At 36.4% G+C, this 14,705-nt stretch overlaps 1 protein-coding gene across 1 annotated transcript in view; it reads left to right on the plus strand.

Moving 5' to 3' along the window:
• Fstl5 (follistatin like 5) overlaps nucleotides 1-14,705 on the plus strand; it is a 398,938-nt gene that overhangs the window by 224,172 nt on the left and 160,061 nt on the right. The window contains exon 7 of the mRNA XM_005344117.3: nucleotides 12,952-13,118. Coding sequence (XP_005344174.1) covers nucleotides 12,952-13,118 — 167 coding nt within the window. The remainder of the gene's footprint in view (nucleotides 1-12,951; nucleotides 13,119-14,705) is intronic.

Genomic DNA, 14,705 nt, shown 5'->3' on the forward strand with positions numbered 1-14,705 from the left:
GTAGACCAGGCTGGTCTCGAACTCACAGAGATCCGCCTGCCTCTGCCTCCCGAGTGCTGGGATTAAAGGCGTGCGCCACCATCGCCCGGCAACAAGTTCCAATATTTCATACTTTATTCACTTGATAATATATACTAAATAAAGTTTATATTAGTTTGCACATTTCTTAAAGAAATATCTTCAAGAGCTAGTTTCAAGACTGGCTCCAAAGCCACAGAGAAACCCTGTCTCATAAAACAAACAAACAAACAAACAAACAAACAAACACATATCTTCTGTAGTTCAAGGAACATCTCTAATTTTATTATCAAACCGTATATGTTGGTTTTATACAAATCTTCTGTGTTGAGGTAATTTTGAAGTAATTTTCAATAATCAAATATTTTGTGAAGAGAAGGGAGTTAGGCATTAAGTTGATTTAGAGTGAAAATATTACTATTTTAATTAACCAACAAACCAATTACAATAATTCTATGATAGTTCTATCTTGATCTGTTTTGCTAAAAAGTATTTAATATTAAAAATAATTATTATCTGTAACAAGAACGACACATCTATAAATATTTTATAACAACACTGATCTGTTCAAAGAAAAGCAAGTTTTGTCTCAAATTCTGTATGCTTTTAAATGTGACATATTTTTCGTACTTTCTGAAACAGAGAATTCTGTCTATTTTAAACAACAAACAGATCATGCAATAATGTTGGGACTAGTTAGAATGATGGTGTTTGTTTGCTAATTGACCGAATTAAAAACTTCCACCCATGTATTGCTTTTGAGACTTCATTATTAACCTATTCCAACAAGATATCTTTAATACAGCTCCAAATTCTAGGCAAAGAAAGCAAGAACATATAATTAACCTCTCAGAATTAAAATTCAGAGTCATGCAAAAAGGCAGTTTTCACTTGCTTAAAGTGGCTAGCTGGTTGCAATTATATCATTCCCCACTGCTGATACAGATAATGTGCCACACAGCAAGGGTGTACCTCATAAGCCATAATATATAATCATAAAATGTAAACCAAGTACATCCATTTAAGCAGTAACTTTCACCAAGTCCATTCACATTTATCATTTATATACATATCGAATAACAACTTTTAAAGGTTTTCTATAAGATGGCATCTCATTAGAATAACTTAGAGAAAGATTTTCAGTTTGCATTTTGAGATATGTTTTTTTAAAACTCATTTACATTTTTAAGCAACAAGCTATATCTGATTGTATAACAGAAAGTTACAACTTATTATAGAATTTGAATGCTAATAATTTTACTTCTCAGGAATTAATACATCCAATTTCATGCTTCAGTGGTAATACAGTTAATCCCTGTTTCTAAAAGTGAAAATTTTGATATAAAAGAAAATGGATAATATAAAATATTTCTATGCAGCTGTGTGACTCACAATGTTTCATGCTCATGAGGGCCACAAGGGTTCACTGATAGTTGTACCATGTTCCTGGTAACTATTTAATACAAATCAATGGCCAACATATGAGTTAGATTTTTATTAAATTGATAATAATGAAACACTGGAGAAATGTTTTGCCCTCCATTTATTAGATTCTTATTTTCAGAATTAGTCAAATAACAATTACAGAAATTATTAGTTGATTTGTTTTTAGTGAACATGATGACATTTTCATAACAAATTCAAAGATAAAATATTTGTTTAGATTGATGAAATTTCTAAAGGGGAACTACTACGTCGTGAGATATAGTTCCATCTACATTTTTAAACTGCTAAAAATATTTATGTTTAGTGTACATGTACGTACATACGTGTACATGATGCATGAGCTCGAGTAACATATTTCATAGCATAGAGGCCAGATGTCTAGTTCCTGGGACTGAACTCTGGTTGCTCTGCCTCAGTGGTGAAGAGTTTTACCCACTGAGCCATCTCTCTGTTTCCATATCTGAATTTTTTTACAGTATGTTTATATTTCAAAGATTAAATTAAGTATTCACTAGTTATTTCTTCTAGACATTACTAAGGTGTTGTGAGACATCTATATAGATATATTTAAAGTCATGTGTACTTCTGAAATGAGTGTCTATAAATACTAATGGCCTCTACCCCTGTGTGTATATAGACAAAAATGTACATAAACCCCTGACATAAAAACTGTCCTTATTTTGTGGAAATTATTGCCAGCCTATAAAGGTAAAAATAACTGTGGACATATGTATTTCTCTGTGTCCTGGGCCTTTCTAGAGTTATGGGACATAGATGAATGTTCCTGGTTTCTCTTGGGTTCATTGTAAACTTCCTCTGAAGCACAAGTAGAATGAGTGAAGAAACTGAGAAAAAAATTGGTAAGTTTTGAGAAACAGAACATATTTACTTACTGCCAATAGAAGAGGCCCAGCAGATGAAATAAACCATAGGATGCTGTGGTGAGATGACCACGAACTATGGTCATCAGGACAGCAGACTGTGCTACACTAAAAGGCTTCCGGGGTACTTCCTGCTGTGGTTGGCGAGTGTGCGAGTGCTCTTGGGGAACTGTACTTGAGGGGAGACCAATGAGCTTATCGAGTCACTTTTGTTTGCCATTCATTGCTGTTGGATGATCACTGGGGAAGGACTGCTGCCATCCAATGTAGAAAATGCACCATTGCCCTCTGTGATTGAATTTCACAGAATGCCACCGGATCACCTGAGAAAAATATCCCAGGATGACAAAACTATCCAGAGCCAGTGATGTTGCTCTGTTGTACAGTACTTGTTTGGTGTATGTGAAACCCTGGAATAGATTGAAACAGCTTCAAATAATTTAGTTAATTAATACCAAATAACAATAATAAAAGTGTCAAAAGATAAGATCCTTCGATCTCAAAGTTGTCTCAAAGGTTGACAGTGGCATGTTTTCTAAAGTAAAAATGTCCTAGGTGTTAGCTGAGGCCTAGAATTAGGAATGAAACTGTCTGCAGGCCTGGAGTTTACTGAGGACATCTTATTCAGATCGTGATCCTTCTGAGTTCTAGCAAGTGGCCCCAGAAAGTGAGGAGGTTTTTCCTTTAGAAGTATTCTGTTGAAACTTTGGTGGGTAAGCGTATACTTAAATTAAAATGAGCCCTATTAGCATGTGAATACTCTTCAGCAGACCCATCCACGTTCCCAGTCTCAGATTAGTAGTATGAATGATCTGCACGGAATAATTAACATTTCTTTTTCTGTTGGGTTGAGAATGTTGCCTGAAAAATAGTATTGTGACAGGGTATCAAGAAGAGAGAAGAAAGGATCATTGTCCCGTACATCAGACATAGAAAAGATGTGAATGCTGGGCAAGCATTGCCAAGTGGCAAACTCTCCTTTCTTATTCGCTGAGTGGTGAGAGGTGCAGCAGCTGTCCATGCTGTGTAGCGGCTGCTGCCTGGTGGCTGGGAAGTGTGGTTTGTGAATTCACCCACACATGCATATGCATAATCTTCTTGTACTCTCTAGGTAGCTCGGTGTAATGTTTCAGTCATAAAGAATGGTCAGAATCGAAGGGATTCTATTTAAATAAATACAGATGAATAGGAACTGTTCACTAAATGGGCTGCGTCTGCTCCAGAGAGTACTTACTCTTGGCTTTGCATATGTTTATCTGTTGCTCCTTTAGCTCAAAGCAGTCACAGATGAGAAAGAAATCCAGAGTGGATTGTAGGGCAGGAAAACAGCTTCCTAGGCCAGAATTGGTCTTTACCAACCATAGTTGGAATATTTGCTGAAATGAAAAAGCCACTAAAAAACAAAAAAAAAAAAAAAGAATTTTTAATAATTAAAAAAAACCCTCAATCCTTCTGCAGTGTGCCTAAATAAATGTTATGGCTGCACACATGCAGTCATGTACATAGAAAAAGAGTTTGCAGAGAGCCTAGAATTTGTCACATGTACCCTTTCATAAGACCCTTGAAAGTGAAAAAGAAAGATCTCAGATCCTAGTGTTGAAAGATCAGGTCAACAGTAGATCGGTTTTACCACCTGGGAATCATCCAGTCCCTTTACTGAGTTTCTGTTCATCAACCCTTTGAAGCCTTGGGTCTGTGTATCCCAAGGAGATTCCCAGAGTCACTGCCAATGCTTGTGACTAATCACGATGCTTTCCCACTGTCAGTAAAGGATGTGATGCTCCAGTATAAACTTGGCACTTTGATTAGCTCAGTCAACCCTCAATAGCCTAATTTATTCTGGTTGAAGTGTTAATTCTATTTCATCATTTGCATCGCTGAGGCCCATCTTTGGATACAGGGAGGAAGGGCCAGAAATGAGTAGGCTGCTCTTGGTTTCCAGGGCCTTCACATCAATTTTCTATAAACTCTTAAATAGATTGGCTGCCTATGAAAGCCAATGCTCTGATCTCATGTCTAGTTTCTCAGTATTGAAGTGAGCCACTAGGCAGATAGCAATCTCGTAACAGAAGTCTTTTAATTAGACAACAATATAAAAGGCATTGCATAACTTGATATAAGAAAATGTTGTCTCACCACATGAAAGAAACAGAGTAGAAATTACATCTCTGCTTGCCTGTAATTAAAAACAAAGAGAGAGTAAAGGAGAAAAAAAGAGGGAGGGAGAGAAAGAGAGAAAGAGAAAGAGAAACATAAAGAAAGCAAAGAAAGAAGGAAAGTGAATTTCAGGAATGAACACACAGAGAATCAAATTCTTTCCTTGTGCCTGCAACAATTCCTAACACAGCACAGGGGCACTAAGCAGTTTTGAAGTGGGTGTGAATGAACTGCTTGCACTCCCTTTACAGAAATTGTTTCCCAAATGGATGCTAGATTTTTCTCATTGTGAATCAGTGCAGCTTCTAGTTACAATCTGCTAAAGTAGATTCCACTATATTATGGGGTTCACAGAGCTCCGGGATGCATATGAATTCCATTTGAATGAGAGTAAAAATTGTAAAACATACTGTGTCACTATTTTCATTGTCCTGACCAAATACTGACAGAAGCAAAAGAAAAGGATCTGTAGGACAATGATCTTGTATCCTGTCACTTGTATTATTATAATAAAATGCTGATTAGCCAGTAGCCAGGCAGGAAGCATAGGTCGGGTGACAAGGTAGGAACTACAGGCAGGGCAATGAGAACAGGAGAATTCTGGGAAGAGGAAAACTCAGTTTGCAGTTGTCACCCAGTTGCAAAGGAAGCAAGATGAAAATGTCTTGCTGATAAAATGTACCAAGCCTCGTGGCTAACACAGACAGGAATTATGGGCTGATGTAAGTAATAAGAGTTAATAAGAAGCCTGAGCTAAATAAGCCAGCCAGTTTACAATTAATGTAGTAGACATCTGTGGATTTCTTTGGGACGAATGGTTACAGGACTGGGTGGGACAGAAACCTTGGTCAACAGAAGGAAGGGTCTGAGAGATTCTTCCATTGCTATTGTTAGTATTCCATTGTGTGGGAAAATACCAGTAGGAGTGGCAGAGTCTGTATCTGTGAGTAGTAGGTGGATCATCACATCTTGTTGACTGACCAAGAGAAAGAGATGCTTGAGCAATACAGTTTTTGAAAAGCTTCCCCCAGTGATCTGCTCCAGTTAAGCACCATTCCGAAGACTCCCAAAGTTCTTCAAACAGTGCTAACAGCTCATGAGCCTACAGGTCCATGTCAGATTCAGACCACCTTACGTGTGAAACATTACAAGTTTAATATTCCACAAATTATTAGAATGTATTATCAAATTTCTTCAATATGTTGTTTTGAAATAAATCACATGGGGAAAAGATGGCTGGCTGTTTCAGTGTTCTGTTATTTTACAAGGCTCTTTTACTGTAGAATACAGATCATCATGATATTGAATGTGTTTTGCAAAGGTATGTACATTTTAGAATAATCCCTAGAGTACCTAGCTCTAAAGATGACCATCAAAAAGAAGCTTCTGAAGCCTGTGGTCTGAGGCTGAGTGTTGTACTTGTGATTTATTAATTTATGTTAAATTATGTTACTTTTGAATGTCAAATAATATATTCATATACATGATGAACTAGTGCCCATCTAAACCCATATATGTATCAACTGATTTTTATTAGTAATGACAGCTTCACTCTCTGTAATTCATTTGGATATCAGGCCCAAAAATTTACCTTGATAAGCATTTCACAATCATATTTAATTTTAACATGATCTTAAAAGTTTAGATACAGTGTCTATTTTTAAAATAGGGAACTTAGAGAAGCAGACATCAATCTGCTGAAAGCCCCTAAATTCATTAGAAATAAAACTGAGGTCACAACAATACCATGTTGCCCAGGTGATAATATTTTTCATGCTATTCTCCATCTTCCTTGTCAGTAGAATTTATACTTTTCAAAATGGACTTTGTATATGTGGATATTTTAATATATAAGTGTGTATGCATTGCATTTATGCTAAGCCACCATATGACCTGAAATTTTCTGTTCAGTTCCATAACTCAAAGCATCTCTAAAACATGAGGTTGACTTGTTTGGGGAAGCATGCCTATATAGACATGTTTGCCTTGAGTTCATCTCTGAGTGAGAAAGACAGTGTAGAGATGAATTGCACTCATGTTTAAGTTATTTAAAGTTGGCATATCTCCATATACTTCTCAACCATTGTTATTGCTGATCTTAACTACAAGCCAGTCTGGTAGGCTCTTGGCTGAGCATTTCTTCCCTTGATTTCATGGACTGCTAAGCACTACCTTTATTCAGAGTATTGTGAGCATTGTATCTTAAAGTGATTCATGAACATTTGTTCAAATCTTTTGTCAGGCCTATTGAATATTAACAGCTTGCAATCATCTGTAGGAGATCATTATTCAATTTGCAGTGAGATTTTGTTATATTTTTGAGCAGTACATCTGCTCAGTGACTTGTGGATTTGGTCTCTTAATAGTGTCTTTAAATGATTTAATAAACAGAATAAAATTTAGACTTCTGTGGTTTACTTAAGAAATCTCTTCCTTAGCCAAGATTATAAAAGTGCTCAAAAGCATGACATTTTAAGTATGAGAGTTTGGTTATAATCCTTCTCATAGTTTTTTATTAAAGTATTTTAATTATTAAAATTGATAAAAATAATAAAATTAATATTATTTTATAGTTGTATAGTTTATTTCCAACATTTTCCCCTTCTTACTATCAGTCCACCACAATTCCAATCTCCCTCTTAAATTTATGACCTCTTGTTTTTTGCAAGCTTGAGCTTCCAAGCTATAATCATTTATAATCTGCAGGAGGAACAGCTTCAGGGTCCAATGGCAGACAGCTCTGCTGACTTTGGTCATGACTCAGTTTCTCTGCAGCTCCCTCAGTCCTTCCTTCTCTTCTCCCATTACCCCTCTTTCCTTCATCCTGCCTTCCTCCCTCCCTCTCTTCTTCACCAGATCTCTCAACTACTCCTACCTTCCATTACTTTCTTTCTTCTTTCTCCCTCATTCCTCCCTCCCTCCATCTCTCCTGCTTTTCCTCTCCCTTCTCTTTTTTTTTCTTACCCCCTCCCTTAACACCTCTTTCTTCCCTTCATTTGCTTTTCATTTCTTTTTCTGGAAAAATGTATTTATTTTGTTCTCAATTTAGATATGAATAAAAATGCTGACATGGAATTTAATCTGTATCATCACTGTAAAAGAATTATTCTCTTGTCATGTTTCTAATTTTGTTTCTAAGTTATCCTGTTCATCTTACTATTGAATAGGCACTTTATATAATTAATAGAATTAACATATTAATAGAATTCTTGGTCTTATTTTCTTTAATTTTACTGTTAACTTTATGGACGTGACTCCTTTAGTTTCTGTTATCATTGCCTGAGATCAAAGCAGCTTATTCAGTTCACTCAATGGCATTTTTTTTACATTGACAGAAAACTCAATTTCAAATATTGTGCTTGCCTCATTTTCTCTACTATGTTGTCGGCTGTAGTTTCAGGATTTGACATGCACTCATTCTCTTTAGCCTCACCTTTTCTCCAATGTTTATCCCTTCTGTGCTGTAAGCTTCCTTTTTTATAACCTTTCCTCTTTACTCTCTATCTCTATTTGGCTCTGTAGATATCAATTAAATAGAAATATGGCTCCAGATGCAATATTGCTGTGAGTGACAGCACTCCCCACCTGGGACACAGGGTAGGCAGGTCTTTAAGACTAAATTGTTTCCGGGTGGGGCGGGGCAGGGAGTGGCAATGGCTGAGAGGTTACCATCAGTTTTTTGATCTTCCAGATGACATGAAGTTTTGTTCTTAGCACCAAGTGAATGGTACTGGCCTACAACTTCAGCCCCAGGAGAGCACATACATTTTCCTAGCCTCTGTGTGCAAAAACTCATTCACATATACACTTTCTTTTTATCATAGTTTATTTGTTCCATTGATGTGAATGCATAAAGCTATGAGATACAGTCTGTCTTAGGCAAAATAATTAATTTTGACTTACTCTTTTGTTTCATTATTTTTTGATTTATAAAGCAACATATGTATAAAAATTTTATATACATTTAGTCTACAATTTTATACACTCTACTGTAATTAATTAGTTCATACCTTTGTCTATCTAAGCCAGACTAGTATTTACTTTGTTATTACTTTATTTCTTGATTTAAAAAAATTATTTAAATTTCACAGTTATTTAGAATCAGGCTATTGAGTCATCATAGCACTCTCACTATGAGAATTACCAATTAATTTCATCTAGCACATTTAATTTCTTTTTTGATATGTTTCCTACTCTCTATGTTATTAGTATTTGTTTCAGGTGTCTTTTGCTAAAGTAAGGAGGGAGAAGAATATGTTATTAGATATATCACTGGATTAACTAATTTATACTTCATTGTAATAAAAATTATATGTATATCCAGGATATTAATATTGTGAGACTACTGTACACTAAGTTATATATACAGTAGAGTCTATATGTAGCTACTGTAAAATAGAAACATTTCTTTTTTTCTCTAATGAGAGATAGAAAGGGAGTGGATTCTGATGGGAGAGGACGTAGAAAGAAACTGAGAAGAGTAGGGTGATGAGAATCTGTAATCATTATATCAGTATATATTGAATGAGAAAAGTACCCTTTAGTAAAATAGGAAAGATGAGAAAGTATTTGTGTGTGTGTGTGTGTGTGAGCATGTGCATGCATGTGTACCTAAATACATGTGTGCACATAATTTGCACAGAGGGCAAGATCAAGTGTATTTCCTCATAAGCCATTTGTCTTATTCCTGTCTTACTGAAATATGGAGGACTAGCCAACAGCAAGAAGCCCTCCTGTCTCCATTTTCAGTTCTGGTATTACAAGCATAGGTCATCTTGTGTACCATTTCCTTTGGATGTTTTCTTGATTGAATGACAAGTATCTCCTCAGCCTGAAAATACATTTTTATAATTCTCATAATTCTAGTCATGAAGATAAGAAAAAGTACATAGTAACCCACAGTAAGCTACTAATTTACATGATTTTGTATTGCTAGATTATCAAACAAAAATAAAAAGATCTACAGTAGAAGTGGCATGTCTTCAAATCTTCAGAATATGAGGTTAGAAACAGCATCATCAGAGCGTTAAATTCTTTCCTTGCCTACTAAAGAAAGCTGTCAAAAAAATGAGACATTCATGAGTCAATAAAATGCACAAATTTCTCAAAACATTCTTATGTGTATTCCACTTAAGTTTCCCTTTAACAAGAATATTTTTGTGGGTTTTTTTGTTTGTTTGTTTGTTTGCTGGGTTGGCTTTTTTTGGGTGGGGAAGGGTTGTTGTTGTTGTTTTAAGCAGGCTCATGTGGAGCTCAAGAAGTAATTAAACTTGTTCCTCTTACCTTAGCTGCCCAAGCCTGGTCCTCACAGAAACATGTCACCATAAAAGGCCACAGGATTCTGAACAACATGTTGCACATGCTTTGTCTTACAGCTCATTTTATTCAAATGTTTTATCACTACAGCAAATGCTTAGGGACAGAGCTAAGATGACTGCTGTTATTGCTGCAAGCAATGTTCTGCACATCACTATCAAAGGCCGACTCTGGACAGAATGGTAGAAAACAAAGAATGCCATCATCCTTATGGATTCAAGCACATAGAGATAAAATATTATGTTTCTCTTTGAATCTTTGTTTTGTTTACAATTCCAAGTACTAAAATACTCTTGAGCATCGGCCCCCCCACACACTGAACACTCCTTATTCTGATACATTTTAAAGAGTTTTAAATTGAATGACTTGAATGATAGCTTCATTCATACATACTATAATAGGATATGACAATTATACATTTTACCTTTTGTATAAGCACATCATTCACCACTAAAGTGTTCTCTTTTTTTTGATTTTTCGAGACAGGGTTTCTCTGTGGTTTTGGAGCCTGTCCTGGAACTAGCTCTTGTAGACCAGGCCGGTCTCGAACTCACAGAGATCCGCCTACCTCTGCCTCCCAAGTGCTGGGATTAAAGGCGTGCACTAAAGTGTTCTTATTGCAAGTTAAAAATAAAAATACTTAACTGTTAATGTTGGAAAATGAATCACATGAAAAAGACTAAAGATGGACATATGACCTAGATCAAAGGACTGCAGCTCACTATGTCTAAGGAAGACCCTGTTGATCTGATTTGCATCAGTTTCAATAAAAATGATTCCTTTTGTGGATAAAATTTCTTTAATGTAGCTAGGGATATTCAAAATTCTAAATAATTTTTCAAAATAACTTTATTTAATAACTAAATAATTATTTCATAATTTTAGTTAATAATGAATAACTTCAGTTAATAGTTTAAAAGTTTCTAAAATAAATTAAAGTAAAACTGTGGAGGAAAAAGTTTTCTGTATATATTATTATTGCCTGAATAGTAATTCTTTTTTTCTAATTATAAGTCCTCTTTAAAATACATTTTGGAAGGCTAACTCATTGTCAGTATTTATTATAGAGAATCATGTTATTCAGTTAAAATATAATATATCACAACTACCTCAAATGGCATACCAATTCCTCATGAAAGAGTTGATGAAAAGGTTTTCATGGTATCCTAATAGCAATTAAATTCTAGGTAATGAAGTATCCAATAGTAGTATGATTCTATTAAGATTAGAGATTCTATTATCCTTTTTATTATTTAAAGAGGAGCTTAGATGCTATACTTCAGGAATAAACATAGAAAATTATTAATAGTCTTAATGATATTTGTATGTATTATGTTTATACTTTTCCTCTTTTTAATTTTTTAAACTTTGTATAAACAGAGGTCTCTGAAGATTTCAAAGTATTCTATTTCCAATCAACGTAATAACACTTATTTGTGCCTATTTATATGTATATGTGAATTTCACCATAGGGGCACATGTATATAGGTGTGTTTATACATATGGTTATAAATATACACATGTATACATAGGGCAGCCTATATATCAACTAAAACAGATGGAAATATCCTCTGAACTCTTTATTATTCAGGAAGCATCAGAAAATAAAAGCAAGTATCAGTCAACGTTATTGAGAAAAAGTAAACTGTCTATACGAATGACTCAGCAAGGTAATTGTTGTCTATTTTTTAGATTTTTCTTATGTAATTTACAAAATAGGATATTGGACTGGAGCTCTCTGTAATAGGGGTTTTGGTTTAAAGACTATCTTGTCTACTTCTTGGATAATGAAAAACAGTAATAACCTAAATAACAATTCTTCCTGTCTTGGAGACAAGATACTGTATAAGAGAATAGGGGTCTAGTCTATTTCTGACTTCCCCAGTTAGTGGTTTGTGGGACAGTACTGTCTTCACACAAATCACTTAATATTAGAACCTGAGTGTGCTTAAGGGAGCACAGGCCTCTGTCAGTGCCAGTCTTCCAAGGCAAGCATATGCCTTGCACTGATGGTCAAAGCAAAGTCCAAACATCTATCTGTTGAATGGTTATGCCATATGAAACTCTATTTTTTTTCCTTCTAGAGAGATAAGGTTAGTCGAAGAGGTACAAGAAAACCTAAGCCTTGAATTAGAGGTGTCTAGGGAGAAGTTGTTACTACTCAGGTTCAAATTAGAAGACATAATGAGGGTCACTCAATCCCATAAACAGTCTGTAAACCCACACAGTCAATTGTGATATATAGCACTTTAAGAGGTAATATTCAAACATAGTGTGTCATCAGAATAAGAGTCTAAACAATAAGCAGGAGCCACAGGGCATATCCAGATGGATGCAGAAATGGGAAACACTGTTTCAGTTATCCTAATGATGACTCATCAGGGAATGAATGGTAATTCTTAGATGGTAAGGACTGACTGAGAAAAGAAAAGCCACATTCACCTTTCCAACATGTGTTCATGACTGCATAATCATGGACAGATATAAGTACTAGATAAGAGAAAAGTTTAAGTGTAAAATTCCAAAGCCGGAAAATGTTTGCTGTGCCAGCCCTCGGTGAGAACAGACATAATGCAACTTCATTACTATAAGGTTGGTGAAAATTGGAGCACGTTTTCACTTTTCCTCTCCCGTTACAACTTCCCAAATAAGTCCATTTTCTCAGAGTCAATTTATATGTTCCAACTTAATGACGCAATTTGCCCATGTAGCTCTGCAACTGTCGTCTGAAGCTGCCCAGCAATGATCTCCCCTCACTACAGTACAAATTCATCAGACAACAAGCGGCAGCATTTTTATTTCAATGAGGATGACACAGGACATGTCAAATTGGTGGTTAAATAATTTATTTCTCTTTCAGGTGCAATCTGCCATGCTTATTGTAACTCTCCTTTTGATACTCATTTCATGTTTAATAGTTCATTGCCTCATGAGGATGCTTGTCAATCAACCACATTGAAATATCATTCCGACCTTTAATTTGAAACAATTTACTCTTTTCTTCATTTTATTGAAAGCTTTTTTTCTCTGTTATTCAAATTCAAAGCCAAAATCACTCACATTCAAAAACTTTATAATAATTAATGTTGGAAAATGACCTACTTACTAATACACTGACACATTTTCATTGCAGAGGTGATCCAGCTGAGTCTGCCTGAAGAACAGAGAATTACCGTTACAGCAGCCACTGTGGGACAAAGCGCTGTTCTGAGTTGTGCCGTTGTGGGAGCCCTGAGACCCCCTATCATATGGAAGAGGAACAATATTGTCCTAAATAATTTAGATTTGGAAGACATCAATGTGAGTATGTGAAACACAGATGCTGTCCAGTGTGTGCATTACACAAAGATACCTCGGGCTCTGTTGCACCCAGGGAGATAAATGAATACTGGATACAGAGTAGAGGAAAATTATTGGAAGGCTGTATATCTATCCAACCACTTGGTAGGTACCCAACGGAGCAGTTGTAATTGTGAAAATCATTTGTATTGGTGTAGTAAGATTATGTAGCTGCGTATTAGTCAGGAAATACATTAGCATAACATTTTTATAAATATCTCTTTAGTTTTAAAATGCAAATTGCCTTCCTAGTAAATTCACATCTAATAAGCGTTCCAGTTACACAGTCATGTAACCTCAATTTTGCATACCTTTTTAAATTTTATTTTATTTTTAAAAATTCTCATTTTACCTGCCAAATCCATTTCCCATTCCCTTTACTCCTTCTGCTCCCTCCGCCTTCCTCCCCACCCCCCATCCCACCTCCTATCCACTCTTCAGAGAGGATAAGGCTTCCCATGGGGAGTCAAAACATTGCCTTGAGACAGGGCCAAGACCCTACACACTTTGTCTAGACTGAACAAGGTATCCTTTTTAAGGAGAATGGGTTTCAAAAAGCCAGAACAAGTAGGAATAAATTCCAGTCTCACTGCCAGTGGCCTCACAGTCTGCCCCAATCCTACAACTGTCACCCACATTCAGAGTGCTTAGTTTGGTCTGTTGCTGGTTCCCTTGCCGTCAGGCCGGAGTAGGAAGACTGGTATTAGCTCAGGCAAGCTGTTTCAGTTGATATCCCCATCATGGTCTTTACCTCTTTGCTTCACTTCTCTCTCCTCCCTCCCTTCTACTGGACTTTGTGAGCTCAGCCTAATGCTCCACTGTGGTTCTCTCATCTGCTTCCTTCAGTCTGCTGGATGCAGATCTGATTATAAGGCAAAACCAGTTCGGGCACCCTCTCTACCATTGCTTAGGTCTTAGCTGGGGTCATCCTTGTGGATTCCTAAGAATTTCTCTAGTGCTAGGTTTCTTGCTAGCCCCATCATGGCCCCCTCAATCAAGATGTCTCTTTCTTTGTTCGTGGACTTTGTCCTTCCCCCATCTCGACACATCCCGGTCCCTCTAGTTCTTGTCCCCATGTCTGGCGCCATTATGTTGGGGTCCGGTGCTAGCCTGGACCATAAATTATTTCTCTGGACCAGACCCCAACATAAACTATCTTTTTCTGGACCAGCGTGGAGGCACGGGAATAAAGACTTAACTCACATGGCTTTATCGGGAGGGAGATTCTCAGTGGTCCCTCATGAAGTCCTGAGTTCACATGCTGAAGAATTCCTCCTTGTTTATTCTCCAAACAGTTTTATTTTATTTGGTTTTTTTTAATTGAAGAAAAAAATTTCTGCCTCCTCCCAGCCTCCCATTTCCCTCCCCCACCTCCTACTTCTCTCCCCCTCCCCCTACTCCTCTCCCCCTCCTTCTCCAGTCTGAAGAGCAGTCAGGGTTCCCTGCCCTGTGAAAAGTCCAAAGTCCTCCCTTCTCCATCCTGGTCTAGGAAGGTGAACATCCAAACTGGCTAGGCTCCCACAAAGCCAGAACATGAAGTAGGATCAA

The sequence above is a fragment of the Microtus ochrogaster genome, chromosome 1 (assembly GCF_000317375.1).
Source record: "Microtus ochrogaster isolate Prairie Vole_2 chromosome 1, MicOch1.0, whole genome shotgun sequence".
In the NCBI taxonomy this organism is placed as follows: Eukaryota; Metazoa; Chordata; class Mammalia; order Rodentia; family Cricetidae; genus Microtus; species Microtus ochrogaster.